We start from the raw sequence: 19237 nt of genomic DNA on the forward strand, positions 1-19237 counted from the left end.
TACAGCTTCTGGAGGGACTTGTTAAAAGGAAAGAAAGCCTAAGAAATAATCAGCCACAATGTGATTTAAGTGGAATTAAAGCACATCTGCTCAGGGCTTTGTGCTATCCATGAGCATTGCCATCATCCTGTTCCTACTGCACACTTAAAACCAGAGCCACAGCCCCAAGGACTTTCCAGAGAGCCCCAAAATTCCCATTTAAGTCCACAGAAGCCCTTCCCTGACCACAGGTTTGAATGCAGAGTTTTTCAGGTTTAATTCTCCCCCATCTGGGTTCATACAGTAAAAAATCATATTTTTGTCTCAACAAATCCAATTTCAAGTGCTGAGACTTTCCCAAGTAATGGTGTTTCTCCCCCTCTCTCTGTGCTTGCAGCACATTCTGGTTTGTTTACTCTCCTGGGCTATGTGCCAGCAATAAGAAACAACCCAAATAGTTTGTTCAAAAATAATATCATTTACTCTTCCAAGATCTCTTTTAAAAAAAAAGCCCAACAAAACACAACATAAAAAATCCTCCAAGAGGTGCTCAGAATTTGGCCTTTAGTCCTGAAGAAAAACCATTTTGAAGCCATGTGGCCTCAGCTCTCAGTCATCTTTTTTCTCTCAGTCTGACAAAAAAATTCAAACGCTTTCAAAAATAACTTTAAACCTCAAACTTTTTTTTTTTTTTTCAGATGGGAAATTGGGAATGCTCACCAAGCCAGACCATGTAAATAAATACATTCCTTGTTCCAACAGGCTGATGGTATCTTAGCAACAAGGGAAATACCAGATAAATATTGGTCAGGCAGTAACAGCAGAGGTAGGAAAGAAACCCCCACACAGCAGAAACTCTTTCCCCTACTTAGCCCCGGACACAGAGACCCCAAATAACCCTGGAACAATGAACTCCTGTCCTGCCAGGGCTGGGTAAGCAGCTCTGTTCCTGCAGCCAGGAAGGAACCAACTCCCTTTCCAAATACTGCTCTTGCAAAGGCAACTCATCCTCTTTGGAGAGAGGAACAGGAATAGAAAGAGCCTCACACCACACCCTCAGAGGATCCTCTCTGTCCCTGGGACTTGCACTGGGACAGGGCAAAGTCCTGTTTGCCTCTTTTGACGTGTCCCATGAGTGGGAGTGACCAAACCTGCCCTGGCAGCACTCACAGGTGAGGAGAGACTTCGTAGAAGCTGACGCCGCGGTAGCGCTCCATGTTCTGCTTGGTGTAGATTTCCAGTTCCTTGTAGGGATTCACAGACACCAGCACAGAGCCAATGTAGGTCTGGAAAACACAACAGAAAGCAGGGAGATTACAGGAGGGCTGGAGGCAGAGCTCAGGTGTCTCTGGAGGCTGGACACACATCCTGGTGTGCTGGGGACGCTGCTGAGGGTTCCCAAACAGGCCAAGGGGGCTGAGGAAGAGAACTCAGCTCTGGGAAAGTGACACTGCTGCAGCTGTGCCAGCCATCTTATCCTTGCTGGGTAAAAAGCACCTCAAATGGTTTTAGGGTTCCCAACAAGCCATAATACTGGGTTATTTCTGATATACATTTAGGATTGAGGTCAAGTCTGGATGTGAATGAATTCGAGAGATGGAAGAATGTGGTGGGAGTTGGATTTTCAGTGCTGTCAATGCCACCAGATCTCAACAGGGGCACTGCAGTGAGTCCCTATACCCATGAAATGGGTGGTCCTGGCACAAGACTGGTCCTGGCACCAGCCCCCCTGGCCAGTGTGAGCTGCCACCAGCACCCCAAACCCCACTGCTGAGCAGAGCCAGGTTCTGTCCCATGCAGCAAACACTCTCCAGCTCACTGAGGGCCACCCTGGGGACTGTCCCTGTACTACTCACATAGATGAGGTTCTCCTTGAAGCGTTTCCTCAGGTTCTCAATGAATGCAGCCTCGCTAGTGAAGTTCTCCAGCAGGACAAAGTCCTGCACCCCGACGCGGTCCCGCGCCGTCAGAGCGCTCTCCATGCTCAGCCGGATGCCGTTGGCTCCCAACCCCTGCAGCCAAAAGCACAGGGAAATTGGGATGGCTGTGGGTTTGCAGGCACTTCCCTGAGTCCACAAGAACCACAGTTATCCTTGGATAACCATATTAAAATGGGATATTAAAATAATCCCATTGTTGATTATAACACATCATCAGTTGTCTGCTCTAATTGCTTTGAGGGAAGACAAGACAGCATTAGGGAAAAATTACTGCTAAATTTCCAATAACTTCAAATCAACCAAAGAAACAAACATTTGATAAAGAGAATAAAACTTGGATTTCCTTTCCCAGGCATCCTTTAGCAGGAGGGAGACTGAAATGTGTTCTCTCCTGTCTCTGATTTCACAACGGGAAGCTGTTTCGAGGTAAGGAATCTTTTATGACTAATGATGATTCATCTCAGAAGCAAACAGCTTCACATTGCTGACCAATTGAAAAGCTTTAGCAAGGCACCCAATGGGAAAATTGTGAGGAAATTGAGAAGAAATGAGAAATGGGCATTTCTGCACCCACGCTGCTGAATTTAGACCATGACACTGACGTGCATCGAGAGGCTCCAACCCCTGACCCTCCTCTAAAGGTTCCATTTCCAACCTGACGTGGGTGAGACACAACCATCTGTGGAAAGCCCTCATCTGCTGACTCCTGACTTCACTGTAAAGCTGGGAGGGGAAATCTGCACCCAGGGGTGACTCAGTGGCTGCCTGTGGGGAAATCTCTACTCAAGGGACAGAGATGGAGAGGATGAGAGGCACCACAGAAACCAGAGACAGGAGAAACCACGTGTGACACCCTCTGCCTCTCTCCTGCATGATTTCCTTCTGCCCTTCTTGCTTTGCCCACTGCTCACAGCAGCACCTTTATCCTAAACCATTTCCTAAAGCACCAAGTGATGTTTTGGGATGCTGCACAAACACCATTGGGGTCTGTTCCTAAAACAGGCTCATGCACCAACAGCAATCCCAGACACCCATCACAAACTGGGAGTGCCAGACCCTGCACAGCGATGAAGAAGAGTTTTACTGACTCACAGAGTTCCTTTCTGCACCTTCTCAAGATGTAAAAGTGGTCAAACCACAGGGACTGGTGACATGCAGGGAGAAAAATAATCCCAGCCTTGGTCAGGAAGAAAATTTACCTGAAGTTTTGTTAAACAGTAATAAAAGCAAAAATCACTGAAGTATCAATTTGGGTCAAACCAGGTGCAAATCCTCTCAGTCTGCAGTTGTTTTGACTCACCAAATTCTTAGTAAATGTTTTTTTGATTTGGTAAATGATTAGTAAATGCAGTTTTGCCTATCTCTGCCAGTTCTAGTTGGCTTCCTCCCTGTAAGCCTGGGCAGAAGTGATTGCCTGAACCCAGCAGTTTTCAGATAAGAAAATCAGTTCCTTCTGGAAATCTCAAATCCAGACCCTCTCTAATGGCTCAAAGAAACATCATTTGATTTCCTGTTTTATTTTTTCCAATTAGTCTCATGGTCTGGAAGGCCTGAGTTCTAAGCTTGGAGAGACACAGCCTGGGAGGAATTCTGCAGATACTCTCATGAAGTAATCCTTCTAAAAGGGGCCAAAATTTTCCAAGCCAAATCCTTCACAGCTTCAGCAAAATGCTCTGTTTTCTTCTACCCTCTCTGCCAAGGTGAGGAGAAAAGGGATAAACCCTTGGAGAAGGAAGGTGATGAGATAAGGGAAGGAAAATAGAGATAAATAAACTTTGCCTAGAAATTGGAATCTTTCTATCAGAGCAGTGCAATCCCAGAACAGGTTTTGGCCAAGGTGCTGAGAACAAAGGCAAAACCAAAGGAAAATATCTCCTTTTCCAGTGGGGAAATGCACAACTACAGCCCTAAAACACAGCTGCCTCAACAAGGAGTGAGGAAAACTTCCCCCCTGGCAGAGTTAATCCCAGTTTATATAATCCTGAAGCCTTGCACAGAAAACGTCACTTGGGCAGCTCTTTCATCAGCCCCTCCCTGAGGCCAGCACAAAGTGATCCCAGCTGTGCACATCCAGCAGAGGGAAGAGCCAATCCATCCCCCTCACAGCGCACAAACCTCCTCTGGGACAGGCATTTAAGGCCAAGAACTTTCGGTTTCCTCCAGTTTTTGTCTCCTCATTCAACTCCAGCCCCTCGCCGTGAGAACAAAATCACCACCTCAAATCTGCAGCCGGCTGGAGACAAAACAAAAGCCAAACAAACGGCTGCAAGTGGCTTTTTGGTGAGAATTAAATGTGCCCAGGGGATGTGATGCAGTCAGAGCCTCCTGAATATAAACTTCACTCAGTCCTGCACCCTCCCAAGCCCAAGCTGGGTGCAAATTTGAGCCAGAGCTGAGCAACAGGCACTGCTCCATGCCAGCTTTTTGCTTTATTGCATATGTCCAAGTCTACCAGCAGCTTCAAATGTCAGTGTTAACTCTTTCACTGCCACTGACATCAACAGATGGGCCATAAAAGGAGGTGAAAATGAACCCTTTTTGCAAAATGGAAACAGAGCAGTCATGCAGAAGGAAGGAAGTGGGGAGGGAAGATGCTATTTAAGAAAAAATAATCACAGTGATGATCATATGTTCCTACTGAATGTAAGGCAGTGAATAAATTAAAATAACCAAAAATTTAATAAATTAAAATAACCAAATGATTTTCTGTTAGCAGGCAGACACCAGATCTGGTGGCTGTAAATTAATGCTAGAAAACCCAGTCTGGGGGATTAAATGTGGTGCAGTGGAGCTAATTAACCACTAAAGCAGTTTGTCTATGGACAACACTGGTTCTCTTTGAAATTCTTGATGAATTTCTTTGTGCCAAACCACCTCTGACTGATATACATTTACAAGATCCTCTGCTCCAGGCCAGAGATCAGCTTGGAGCACTGTGACAGCCCTGTGGCAGGGAGTATATTTCAGATAATTGGGAGAACACAGGCTGTGAGGGTCAGATCAGACCCTTCCTTGTAGAAATCAGTTTTTTTGGGAGTTGCCAGGAGATCTCAGTGCTAGAGGACACTGAGGGAGGATCTCAGTGCAGCTGCACCCTTTGGTTTGCACTGGCCCAGGACTTGTGCAATAAACCATGCTGGAAATCTGACAGGGATTAAAACTAACTCAGATTTTTTTCTTGCTTTAATCCAGGTCATTTTCCCACACTGGTCCCACATGGCCAGGGATGGGGTAATGGGGAGCCAGAGCAGGGCCAGGATGCAGCAGCAGGGCCAGTTCCTGCTGCCTTGAAATGCTTGGGAAACTCCCCCCTAAGATGCAGGTCGGGTTTAAGTTAAAGCTCAGCATCAAATCCATCCTCAGGCTCTGCTGCCTCCCTGGGACAGGGTAACACCTCCAAACCAAACCAGGGCAACTCCATCAGCAAAACAAAGAGCAGGAAAGAGGAATCTGCTGGTGTTCTCTGCAGGTTTTGAGCTAAATCACCTCCCTGTGGGACTGGGAGGGTGTCAGAGGCAGGGAAAGGAGGAAAGAGAGCACATTGAATCAGTTATTTGGGGCACATCCACCTTAGAGGTCCCCTGTGGGATCAAAAGGAGGGCCTGGCTGAGGATCCTGACCTTTGTAGGATGGGGACACCTGATGCCACACCCAGCACAGGCTGCAACCAGGGAATGGCAAAAATCTGAGCAATCTGCATGTGATCTTGGTGCCTGTGCCTCCTCTCCATCTGAACCTGCTGTCCTGAGGGTCACTCCCCTCCAGGGTGCCCAGTGTGACCTCTGCCACCACAATTCCCAAAGGCACCCCATGGAGCCATTTCCAGGATCTGTTCCCACAATGTTTTAACCCATTCTTTGCTTTTAATGCCTTCTCCAGAGCCTGGAGCACAACAGTGGCTCAGGGCCAGGAAGAGAAAAGTCCCTCTGGAATGGTGGGGACCAATCACCACCACAGCAAAGCTTCCAGGGCTCTCTCTGCCCTGGGATTGAATTTTGGGAAAGACTTTCCACTGGTGTAAATTGGTGGCTGAATGCAGCCTGCAGAGCCAGGTTTACATTGGCTGGGGTTCCAGCTTTTCTTTGTGTTCATACAAGAGTCAACAAGACCAGCAAATACCTCCAAGCTCCTGGGAGTACAAAACCACTCCAGACTGTACCAAGGAGTTTCCTAAACTGAACAGGGAAATCGCTGACATGGGGTTGTGAAGGTGTAAACACATATTTTTCCTTTAAACTCTGCTTAATGCCAAAGCATGATAAAGTTTTTCCTCTGCTTAGGACATGGAGAACTAATACACCTCAGAAATGAAAAACAGGATCTTTTGCTCTGTGCAGCAAAATCAAAAGGGTTAGAGTCAGCCAGGCTGAGCACTTTGGGGGAATTTGTGCTGGAAAATGGGAGGGCAGCTCTGAAGCTCAAGAAACTCCCCCTGCCTTTGTCCAGCAGCTGCTCCATGGCCATGGAATACCCAACATGGAGCAAAGACTCATTCCCAGGCTTGATTTTCCCAGAGGGGCACTGGAATGGTTTAAAACTCATTTCCAGACACACTGAGGGAGCAGGCAGCACCAGCAACTTTCCATGAGAAAACACCTGGAATTGTCAAAATGAATGGTCTTGTATGGAGCAGGGAAACTCCATAACTGCTTCAGGAAGGAAAGTCACAACATGAACATTATTTGTGCTTCAACACCTACAAATGGATCTTGCAATATTTTCTCCTGGCAATGTGTTTTTACAGATTGGGTTGTAGGCTCACTGGAAGAAGCCCAGGAAGTGGCTCCCTCTGGGAAGAGGCAGGCACCTTTATCTTGGTATCAAGTGCAAGATGATTGATCTGCAGGCTCTAGAAATAGCCACAAAGCCGGGAACGGAAGAACAGAACCAAATGTGAGTGGGAAGGGAAATTCAGATTAGATTCTGGAAGACAATGCAAGCCTGAACCAAGAAGGAACTCCTCGTGGGGAGGTGGCAGCTAAAAAACATTTGTCTCATGGATAGTTGGACATTCTTCACTGTCAGGCCAAAACTGCAGGAAAGAGAAAAAATTCCTTTGATTTCAACTTCATTCTACAGCCTGGGAAAGGGCTTGGACACAACGTGGGCCAGACAGCAGAGCAGACAAAAATCAACTGTTGTATCCACAGCCTCAATTCCCAAGGTGCAGAATGGGAAAGCTCCTCTTTCCCTCTGCATGGAGAAGGAAATAATGAAGGTGGCAGAGGTGGACCAGAATGAGGGATTCTGCCAGAAATCCCTGACAGACTGAAGTGCACCCAGGATCCTCCTCCCTCCTGCCACACTGCAGATCAGCTGCTCATTTTGGACACAACTCCCTCTGTTAGTCAACAGCAGGGTTGGAAAAAAGGTTCCCTGAGAGGCAGCTCAGTGTCTCCCACAAAAATCCCCTACAAGAACCACGTGGATTTGTCTGCCCTTTCTGAAGCCACCTGAGCTGAGATAGTAATTGATAAGAATTTTTCTTTTAATTATGTAGGGACAATGAAGTGATTTCCCAAAAGACAACCTGGGAAAAGCAGAGCTGTCAGGTGGATTGGGACAAAACCAAGTAACAGCTCTGGTGCCCCAGACCAGCAGAGTTAGAGGGAACAACTTGAACTGCAGCTGCCACTCAAGCACCATTTCTCAGAATTATTTTTTATTCCTGCTTCTTTTAGACAAATACATCACCAGCAATGGAATGTCTGGAGTCAGAGAACTCGGAACTTGGTTGTCCCTCTGATATTTCCCATCCTAACCAGATGGAAGGATGGAACTCCAGAATACACTTTTTAAAAACTTATATTAAAGAAATATAAATGCTATATCCTTAACTAATTCATGCGAAGTAATTACTTTGAAGTTTTCCACATTTGGGGTAGGGACAAATTGAAATAATAAGTAGGTAATATTATTTGTTCAATATTTATAACATAATTATGCCTTCCAGACTTTACTTTGTGGGGGGATGAGTAAGGAAATAAGCAATTAGCACTGAAAAGGAAAAGGCAGTTTTAAGAACTGATTTGAAGGACAGGAAAAATGTTTACCATTAAGAGGGGTAATGATATTTCAATCAACAGGCTAAATATAAAAGAGCACTAAGAAAAATGAACTAGGCAAACCAGAAAGATCACCAGGGCTGGAAAAGTAAATACACAGAATTTCTATATTTAGGGAGCTGACATTTTTGCTCCTGAACAGATGGCACAAGCTGCTGCTGTTTCAGAGATGTTGCTGGTGGCAGTTTGCTCAGGAGACCAGTGCCCACAGGCCTGGGCATCCCACAGCAGCTCCAGGGGACAAACAGATTTCAAAAAGGCATTTAAAAAGGTGAAACATCAGCTTGCTGTCCCTTCAGGTGAGTTTTGATGCTGATTTCCAGAGCAGCTGAGCAGTGAAGGGCGGCAGCAGCTCAAACATGAGGACCTGCTGCAGCTTTGGGGCACCCCCTGTGCCCCATTCCCTGCTGCCCTGCCCTGGCAATGCCAACCCCCCTGGCAGCCCTTCCCCTGCTTTCCACACCCCCACAGAACCTCTGACACCACGAGGGCTCTGAGACACTCAAACTTTCCAGAGAGAGCTCCAGAGCATTCCGGGGCCGTGCTGAGGGCACCTCCATACCCACAGCTCCCTCAGAGAACATCCCAGGCACCACCCCAACACCACCTCTGCCTGTCACACTGTCACCTCTGCCAGTCACACTGCCACCCCTGCCTGTCACACTGTCACCCCTGCCTGTCCCACTGCCACCCCTGCCTGTCACACTGTCACCTCTGCCAGTCACACTGCCACCCCTGCCTGTCACACTGTCATTGCCACCTCTGCCAGCCTTTCTCCAGGCCCACAGCTGGCCCAGCACCCCAGATGCCAGCAGAAATACCCTGTGGTATTTCACCTGTGGAGCTCTGTCACCTCCACTCCCACAGAGAAGGACTCAGGAGGTTCTCCAAAAGCTCTGCCCTTCCCTTCATCAGTTTCTCAGTGGTCAGCACCAGAGTATTTGTGAAACAGACAAGGATCTCTGGTTTGAGCAGGTATGGGATGCAGCAGCCCCATGGTAACTCTTCTTTTTAACAGAGAATTGCTCCAATCTACACAAGTGACGTTTTCAACCCTTCTTTTCCTAAATTTGGTCACTTTACCAATTAAAGCCTTGAGCATTCTTATCCAGGCTCACACACTTTTTTATAACACTCCTTCATTCTTGACCTCAACATCTTCCAGAATCAGTGAATTCCATGGTCCAATTATTCATTGTATGAAAATAATCTTTGCATTTCTTTGGCAACTTTTAGCTTAACTCAGTGTCTCTTCCCATGCTACACAAACCCAGAAAAAGGATCTCTGTGCTCTCTGTGGCACTGTTTTTTATTTCTCCTCCTCTTTTACCAGGTATCAATCCCAGTCCTCTCAATCTTTTGCCACAAACTCCTTTTCCCAAGCCTGGGACACAGGGCCAGGTGTTCAGGCTGCTGCTAAAGCATGGACAAATTTTCCTAAACTAAAAGAGCCTGGAGGAACTGAGGGGCAATAAATCCTAAAAGCAGGTACTTCCTGCATTGCCTAGGATGGCAGGAATGGGACAGGAGCAAAGCCCAGCTCCAGGACAGTCCCTTCACATCCTTGTGCCCAAGTGAAGGCTCCACCCTTTCTTCCCTCCTAAAGCAGAGCACAGCTTTCCCCTCTCTTCCCACTTTCTCAACTCCCACCTTGGTTTTCTCCTCCAAACAGGTATTCCCTGAATTTTTAGCCAATTTCACCCAACTTTCCAACAAAAGGATCCTTCTCAAAGCATTTCACTTTCCTGCTGAAACCTTGAAAACGTTTCTCCTCTCTTCCTCTGAGACCAGACACGCATCTGAGAGCTGCAAAGCCTCCAAAGGAGTGAAATAAACCTTAAATAAACCTTAAATAAACCTTAAATAAACCTTAAATAAACCTTAAATAAACCTTAAATAAACCTGAAATAAACCTTACCCCTCCTCGGAACTTCATCTCTGCCTCCTGCCAGCTCCCGCTGCCCTCACAGAGCCTTCGCTTACGTTGCTGCAAAAAGCAGCACTCTCAGGACAACTTCTCTCCTCTGTCAGCTGCTTTATTTTTTTAATTTTTTTTTTCATGGCATTTTCAGCGCAGTCAGAACTCCCTCCCTCCACCAGCTCCTACTGGAGCATCTGGAGAGGGCGTTTTCCAAGGAGAACTCCCCTCCCAGCAGGAGCAGCCCGGCAGAGGCAGTCCCAGGGAAATCAGCTGCGCTCTGCCTGTGGTGTTCCCGCTGCCCAATGACAGGAAAAACGGAAAGAAAAGTCATCCCAGGCACTGGAAAAGCTGGGGCTGAGCCCAGCACACAAAGCACAGCCATCAGACAGGAAGAGAGGAGCTCGGGGACAGGGGGTGATTGTCCTGGGACAGCAGTGAGGACAGGGTTGCCCAGACCTGCCCCAGGTCACCCCAAACACAGCAAACCCACAATTATTACACTGGGAATCACCCCCTCAGACAATCAGAGACCATAAAGAATCCAGGCCTGGATGCTGTTTGCCTTTACAAGGATTTAAAATCACAGAATGGTTTGGGTTGGAAGGGACCTTAAATATCACCTATTTCCAATTCCATCAAGCCCCATCCAACCTGGCTCAGCAGGATTTTATTCCAGATTCCTTAGGAGTCATCCACCACCAAAACGCCCATTTTACCTGAAAGTTGTGAGGTCCTTATTACAAAATAACCTGCACTAGCAAGGAAAAGCTTTCTAGAGAACACAGTGAAGGCACTGCTGCCCTCAGTCCCCAGCCCTTGCAAACACAAGTTGCACATTTTGCTGTCTCTGAGCTCATCAGTTTTCTCACACAGAATTATTTATGATCACAGCTACACCAAGAGTGTGAAAACCCCACCTCATTTCCCACCCACCTCCTGAGATAAGGACATTCTGACAAAAATACTGCACAGCCTTCATTAGCATTAGGGAAAAGTGAAAGAACAAGAGACAGTGGACACAGGCTGGAAGAAGGGAAATTCCAATGAGTTCTTGAGAAATTTCTTTTCCTAATGAGTGTTGTCAAATACTGGAACAGGGGTCCCAAAAAGTTGTGAAACACTATCCCTGGAGATATTTAAAACTCAACCAGACAATGCCTGAGTGACTCAATCTAAATTGGTCCTGCCCAGAAGTGAGGTTGGACCAGAGATCTCCACAAGTTTTTTCCAATCTAAAATCACTCTATGATTTTATTAATTATTTTGTTCCTTGACGGACTAAGCTGTGGATTCATCCTAAAAGGAGTTATAGATAGTGCAAATAAAGATAGAGAGGATGCCACCCCTCAGGTGTTTCAGGCAATTCATATTGTGAGCTGACAAGCAGATTCTCTAATCATTGAACATGCAGAGCCATGGAAAGATTCCCAAGCTCATCTGCTGATGTTTCATGACTGGCACTATCTGCACTCAGCTCTGCTTAAAGGGTTTTTTGTTTGCTTTGTTTTTTTCCCTTCTTATCAAAATGCATCCTTCACAAATTCTGCTACAGGAAGGGTAAGGTCAAGACCTGAAGTAAAAAGATTTAGAGCAAAAAGCTAAAAAGCTTCATCCTGCTCAGAGAGGAGGCTATTTAAAAGCAAACACACACAGCAGATGTTGTCAGTGGTTGGGTGCAGCACTCCCCTCTAATTAGCTCTGCCCAAGGCAGAGATCCCAGAGATCCTGGCTGTGGTGGATGTCACAGGCAGAATGTGCCAAGGATTTGGGATGGAGCTTGGCTGCTGGGAGCACTGCAGTGCCACAGCTCCTCTGCCCTCTCAGACTCCATTTTGAACATTATTTGTGCTTCTTGCACAACTCTGTTTGAAAGGACTTTCACTCACTCCTTATCTCAGCTAGGTGAATTTTTAACAGCAGCAGCTTCAGGATGTGGCTCAGAGGAGGGTTCAGCTTTGGGCTGGCCCTGGAGGAAGTGGACACTGCTCCAAGCCCCTCTCCTGTGCACAGGTGAGATCAGAAGTGATAAAAACTCCATTTCCCAAACTGAGTCACATCAGCCATTAGTGAAACACAACAGTGAGCCCTGAGCCAGGAGTTTTCCAAGCATAATTAAAGCTGTGGCCTGGCAGCTCTAACTCTTCAGGAGGAGAATGTCAGTGCTCCACCAGCACTCCTCAAACCAAAATAATTGTCACCAAACAGATTCAGTTAAACTCCTGTTACAATTCTAAGTATTAGCAGAGTTATCTTCACACAAACAACCTCATCTTTTCCTTCCTAACACTTCTCAGATCACATCTCATCACAGAAAATGCCACATAAGAGAAAAGTATACAACACCCCAGCACTAAAAAGTAGATTTTTTAACATATTTCCCTTGGTTTTTTCATGCAGGAGAACCCTTTTATTTATTTATTCACTGAAAAGACCTTTCCTCAAAATGCTTTTTTTCTGCAGCCAAACTACTGCCCAACTTCTGCTGGTGAGCAAAACTCTCCTGCATGTGGATTAACCTAAATTAGGAGGGAAAAAAAAAAAAGGTGGAAAGCAGAGATAATTTTACTTTATAAGATCTTGATCCTGGATTATGAAGGTGATAAAACCAGACTCTTCCTTTCCAGCAGAGCCCAGCCCTTGTCTGTGATTTCTGCTGAGGATGGCTGGCAAGGTCTGGCTCACTCCAACAGGCAACTACAGGCCGAGGGATGAATCAAGTTTTCCAGGCCTCACCAGTTAGAAGTGACTCATTTAAACCCTGGATTAGAGCACTGGGATTGCTCTGCTCGTTGCAGATAAGCAGCTGATTCCCTGAATACAATTTCACATTCAAAGCAAGGGGACTGGAAACCTTTCCTGTCAGCCCTGCTCCAACAGGCTCGCTAAGCTACACCCGCAAGCAGTGGCTCTGCTGAAAAAATAAAGAGTTTGGTCCCATAAAAACACCACCAGTGTTCCCCTCTGCAGTGCAGATTTCATTGAAAAATATAACTCTGGAGGTATGAGATGTTGCCTTGGGTTTATGCTGTTCAAAAATCAACATGGATCACATCTATGTTACTCCAAAAGGTGTCAAGTTCATCTATGAGTGAGTGAGTTCTTTCTGGATTTTTGTAATATTACTTATTTCTGCCTTGCTAAAGAACTACAGAATAAGATACATTCCATAATTAGAAAGCACTTGGCAAAAATACCATGGGAAAGAAACCACCCTAAACAGGCCAGGAATTTGAGAGCCCTTCCTCTTGCAGGTCAGAGGAACGTCTTAATCAAAAAATAGAAATGTCTTTAACCTGTCACATGTGTCCTGCTGTCCAGATTATCCTGATCTAAAACTGATTAAAATGCCTCACATTCCTAAAACACCCTATAGCAGAAGCTGAAGGTTCTGAGGGACTTGCTTAGGAAAACACCCTGTGTCCCACAGAGGATGAACATCCAGCTGCAGGATAAGGATAAATCAAGGCCCTGCCAAAGAGCCAATGCTAAATATTGTAACAGGTTTGATAAAAAGGCAAAATCTCCTCCCTATATTATTAGTTCTGCTAAGAACTGTCTCTTTTCTGTCCAGTTTTTAGGTTAAAGCATCTCCTCTTCCCCTCTCCAGAGTGCTCCAAACAAGTCATCATGAGCAGAGGTTTGAACACAGGACACTGGCCCCTGGAGACACAACATTCCTGCTCAGTTATGAAACTGCACACCTAGAAAGGTTAAACCAAAAGCTTGTTATACTCACTCAAAAGGTGCCTCAAGATGATGAAAGTTCCTTCACTTTACTGCAAACTTCATGACATCACAAGTTGACTGAATTCCCTGATTCTGTGTGAAGGTGTTTGCAAAGTTACAGGCAAAACCTTCAAAATAGTGAGGTGTGGCCAAAAGGGTTCAAAAACCAGAAGACAAAGAATATTTAGATTATTATTTTGGATTCTAATTTATGCTTTGTAATGCCTAAAACTGTCAATACTGGTTTTGTTTGTTTTAAGAAAGCTTTGTCAGTGAGAACACCAAACTTCTTTTCTTCCCAAGCTCAGTCTTTCATAAATAAATACAAAAAAAAGGAATATTGCAAAAAATGGAGATGCACACGTCTCCTTGGATTCCTGCACTTTCTGTGCCAGTGCTGTTCCCTGTTTTGATGCCCCTGGTGATGGATTAAAAGGCACATATGACAGGCTTGTATTTAGTTATGGCTCCCGCACACACACAATAATTCTGGGTCTATGACGTGAGCGAAAACAGAAACTGGGTTAATCTAACAAATTAAGATAAATTTTCCTTGTTGTTGCTTTCTGCTGAGGCAGTGAAACAGAAATGGCTGGCTGGCTTTGACAGTGGCCATCAGAACAAAGTCCCACTTTACAGTCACCAGATGCCCTTAATGTGATGCCAGCTTGTCTCATGCCCGTGGCTGCTCCCGCTCACGGCCCTGTCAGGGTTTCCCTGATTTTACAAACACACTCCAATCCCAACAGCAATTGTTGCACTGACTCCAACAGCAACGTTTAAACCCAGCAGTTAATTCCCTGTGATTGCTCTGACACAATGGTTTGCAGCAGCTCCCTGCAGTGGCTGTGGCAGGGATGGGGTTTGGAGGGAGCTGGTAACACAAACAGCCTGACTCAGTCCAGCTGATGTGCATTCCTGCCGACTGACTTTCCAAACAGTCACTCCTAGTGGCAGGACCTACAGCTTCCTTTTAAGGGGAAAAAATGTTTTCACAGGAAAAATTAAGTGTTCAAAGCCTGTGCATATCTCTGTGCTTCCAGTGAGTCTCGCCTGTAAAAACACTTCTTGTTGCACGCAGCAGAACAAAAACTTCTCCTTCCTTAATTTAAAGCTGTTCCTCTTTTTTAACACAGCCATTGGCTGCCTGCCCATCCCTGGCACTCTCAGGTGAAATATCCTAGCACACTGCTTTTCACACAAATCAGCACTGAACACAGAGCTGGTTTTCCAAAGGAAGGACTCAATTTGAGTGAGGAAAACACGATGAAAGAGAACAGGGAATGTTCAGGCTGCAGACAAAACTTTCCAGCTCACACTGCTGACTGACAGTTCCTATTCCTTCACATTTCTTTTCCTGCATTTCTGAAAAGAGGCTCAGTGTTAGAAAGGGCTTCAGGCTGGAAAGCAAATCACAACAAAAACTTCTTGTTCCATCCACTGAGATAAGGAAAGAGTGAGCACTGGTGCTTTGCCTGCAAGTTAGATGAAGGAAACAGGATTTCCCTCTGCTACTCCCTGAGCAAGATCCCAAGGAAATGTTTCTAATAATAGGAAATTACTATATAAGGCCAGATCAGCACTAAACTGTTTGCAGTCTGGAGGAGAAGGATGTACAGCAATCCTGAGGAGGCTGCTCACACATCAGGGCAAGGCAGCACACCCAGGGCTCCCCTCCACACAGAGGGACAGAGTTTAACCTGAGCTGAGCAGGGTCCTGTCCTACAGCCCAAAATAGCAACTAAATGGACAAATTAGAGATGCTCTGTCCTTCTGTGATGCCCTTGCTTTTCTCTGTAGCAGGAAAAAGAGAGAATAGACTTTAAAATCTATATAATAACACTTGAAAAGCAAAGCTGAGCATGTCACTGATTGAGAAAAGGCAGGAAAAGACACAGCCATGGCCTAAAACACAACATGGGCAGTGCTGATGCAGAGGGCAGGCTGAGAGCTCCCCTTCCTGGGCTGCAGATCCATGGAGCACCAATGTTTTATGAACTGGACAGTTCTCTAACTCATCTTGGTTTAAACAGCAAAGACATTGGGCACCATTTAAGTTCATTTTTGCAGCATTCCCACAAAATAGCAGGAATTAATGTGTCCTAGGCCAAGAGTTTCAGCAGCTCCAGGCAGCTGCACATCCCAGCAGAGCTGCCAGGGATGTGCATCCTTTCCACCATCCCTTCAGCAGACACCAAACCTGCAAGCCCAGTTAAAGGACACATTTTTCTTCTTATACAAATGGGAGTTACTACAACAATGCTCACAGAGGCCTCCTTTGGGGAAAGTGATAGAACTGGAAGGTTTCTCTGTGATTCCCATCAAGGGGGATCTTTCCATCTCTGTTATTCTGTGGGGAAGGCCAGGAGCACCCAGTGCAGGGCAGCCTGCTGAGCAAACACAGCCCCAGAGCTGCCACGGAAACAAGCACAATATAAATTGCCAGACAGATTTATCACCCAGAGTTTTGTTAGGTTTTTTTTTTTTTTTCCTCCTTGACAGCAAGAGATGTTTGTGACAAAATGTACAAACAATTCTGTATCTGCAGCCCTGCCACATCCTATGTCTCTGCTCTGCAGAATGACACAACTTCCAGGGGAAAGCGAGGCCAAATCCCAGCCAACATTTTCCTGTCAGCTGGTGAGACCTCCTTGAGCTGCAGGGCTCAGTTTGCCACAGCAAATTTAATTAAAAAAACTTAAAAAGAGAGCATTAAAAAACAAAACAAAACAAAACAAACAAAAAACAAAAAAAAACCCCAAAAAACAAAAAAACAACCCAGGCCATCCTTGTGAAAGCCATTGATGAGAGATTAGAGTTTGACAGCAAAGTTCTCTCCGCATCACAGCATCAGGAGCTTCACAGCCCCCATGAAAACACAGCTGAGATTCCCAATAATTCCCAATCCCCTCTGCTGTCCCTCAGGATTCCTCCAGTGCCACCAGGACCTCAGCAGCTGCCCCTGGTCCCCACAACACCTGGCCAGGACAGGGTGTGCACTCAGAGCCTTCCAGGGCCTGTTCTGGGCCAAGAGGATGTTTCACTTTGGGCTTTATCTTTAGGGACATCTTGATTTCTGAGGATTTTTAGACTGACCTTTAATTTTTGTCCTGTTAAATACTTCACATCCTTGACTGCACAGCAAGGGGGAAAATGAGTGCAGGCACCAGGCAGAGCTGGGAAATACAAGTGGTTATGACTCTGAGAGAAAAACAGCTACAAAAAAGCTCTAATTTTAAATGCTCTTATGCCTCTTTTCTCATGTAATGCTTGCTCCATAACAATTATAAAGCAATTCAGCAAGATGGCCTCTGCTGCTATGGTTTGTGGTCAGTGGTATCTGAAGTTAAATTTGGAGAAGAACATTTTTGGGAATGAGCTCCCTGTGGATTGAAGTCAGTACAAAGTCTCAGCTGTCAGGCTGGACCCTAACACTGCTGTATTCCCTGTTTATTTTTCATACCAGCTCCAAGGATGCAGGCACTAAGATGTTTGCTCAGTTTCAAAGTCAAGTCCAGGAGAAATAAGATATTTGTCTTGGCTCTAAAAAGTGAGAAGAATCGTACCTGTGTATTGACAGGATCCCAAGCCTCCCCTGTGCCCCCAGTGATTGCAAAATTCTTCTCTAAATATAGAAATTATCTATTTAGAACTGCCAGCACTAAAGCAGAAAGTTTAAGTTGCTTTATTTTCTTTAGTAGGTTAAATCTGAAACTTAAGGAAGGCTACCTGAAAGACATCATTCTTAACTGTGCCAACACTCATCATTTTACACAAAAATCCATTTTACACACAAATCCAAATACCAAATTTATCTACTACATCAGACTGCTTTATAGGAAAGAACTTCACTTCACTGACCTCTCTTGTCCTTTTCTCTTCTAACTGACAATTTCACCAATGTAGCTTTACATTAAAACAAACCACACCCCAAATCAGATCATTGGTACTGTGAAAAACAGCTTTAAAAGGAAATACCTCCCTCCAAAACAGCCAAATGAAATTGTTTCTTTTAAGGCAGCATGGAGCTTTTCCTTTTTATAAAACTTGAATAAAGCTATTGTGGAATTCCTAATTTGTTTTCAAAGCCATGAACTTTTCTGTTATGTGGAGACTGCAGCATAGGTAATATCTAGATTTTATGAGCATATTCAAGCTTCCAAAGTCAGAAGAATAAAGGTCAAATGACTAAAACTTTCCTCAAAAGCACGGGAGAGAGGCTCACATAGGGAACATATTTGCCTAAATTTGGATTTTTTTATAAATATTTTGTACATGAGTGATACCCCAACAAATAACTAACCCTACTCCTCTCTACTGTTACTGTAACAGCAAAATCCCTTTCTATGGACAGTTTATAGTAGGATAAAGATGTTTATATCAATGTAATATCTGGGATATTTTTATAATTTGTACCCAAAATATGGGGATATGTTGCTGTGAGCAACATTTTGTATTGGTACAATTGCATTTGCCATAGGTTTGTTCCATGGATTATCCACAGGTTCCTTGGGGAAAAAGCCAAATCAGCAACCTGCGAGTGTTGGGTGATATCTGGGAGTAACAAATTCTTATTTTCCTTCTGGGTGTGACCCCGCTTTAAAGCAAACTCTGTAGAAATTCTGTGGCAAACTCCAAGTTCTCAAGTGGAGTTAAGTTCATTGAATGCTTTGGATATTCAAACAAGTGGAGCAGTTTTGTAATTTGATGATTTGTAAGTGAAGAGTTTACAGGCACAATTTGTACTTCCACTTCTTTCTTTTTTTTTTTTTTTTTTTTACTTCTTTTTTTTTTTTTCCTTTTTCCTCTCTCCTCTGTTTCAAACTGACTTTGTTGGCCTAAGGCAGGCAGTTATTTTGGGGCAGTGCAAAGTTATAAATAAATTCTAATAAAACTATTAGTGACACACATGAGACTGAACTTTTCAAACCCTTCTTTGTAAGGGAACAAAGAGCACTTTACACTGACTGTGATGCCACAAGCCCCCAAAGAAAAATTTAAGGAAAGAGTTTCAACAACTAGCTCATGAACCCAAAATAAGAATATTGGATGAGCTGTAGAAATTCCAGATTGTGCTGAAAGGAAGGGGCTGAGCAGTCTGCAGAGGGAAGGAGAGGAGCCAGAGGCTGGCAGAGAGCTGAGCACGTGGGCAGATGATATTGCAGCTGATGTCTGAGCTGCTTCCCTTTGCCCTGCCTGCCCTGCTCCTGCTCCAAAGGAGGGGAAAAGGCAGCAGAGGAAGGGTATTTATTGTGTCAGCTCATCTCCTCTGGCTGCTCTGCCTGTGCCCCAAGGAGCCCCCCCTGTATCACTCATGGAGGATTTAATGCTTTGGTGAATCTTTTCTGTCCCAAAATAGAGTCAGCATCACTTAACATCCACAGGGAATGATGAGCTGGCATTGGGATGGCAAAAGTGTTCCAGGCTGCCTGGAAAATAGAACTATAATTTCAGAAGGGTATCCCATGTCCACCTGCATCAGTCGGCACTCAAATTCAGAATATTCTCAATTCAGAATTTTGTTTTTCAAGATTGAATATTGTTTTCCAAGAATTTTAAAACTGACATTCCCATTGGATTAAAACCACCCTAAATCAAGATTTTTT

The 19237-nt window shown here is 44.9% G+C and overlaps 1 protein-coding gene across 3 annotated transcripts in view; it reads right to left on the reverse strand.

Moving 5' to 3' along the window:
* MYO1C (myosin IC) overlaps positions 1-19237 on the reverse strand; it is a 50127-nt gene that overhangs the window by 16971 nt on the left and 13919 nt on the right. For 2 of the 3 annotated variants that reach the window (XM_063173894.1, XM_063173893.1), the window contains exons 2-3: positions 1836-1991; positions 1150-1265 (exon numbers count right to left, since the gene is read on the reverse strand). In XM_063173894.1, coding sequence (XP_063029964.1) covers positions 1150-1265; positions 1836-1961 — 242 coding nt within the window. In that variant the 5' untranslated portion in view covers positions 1962-1991. Of the gene's footprint in view, positions 1-1149; positions 1266-1835; positions 1992-9902; positions 10053-19237 lie in introns of those variants that run through there. The other variant, XM_063173891.1, reaches the window with a different exon arrangement.

This window comes from Melospiza melodia, chromosome 21 (assembly GCF_035770615.1).
Source record: "Melospiza melodia melodia isolate bMelMel2 chromosome 21, bMelMel2.pri, whole genome shotgun sequence".
Taxonomy (NCBI): Eukaryota; Metazoa; Chordata; class Aves; order Passeriformes; family Passerellidae; genus Melospiza; species Melospiza melodia.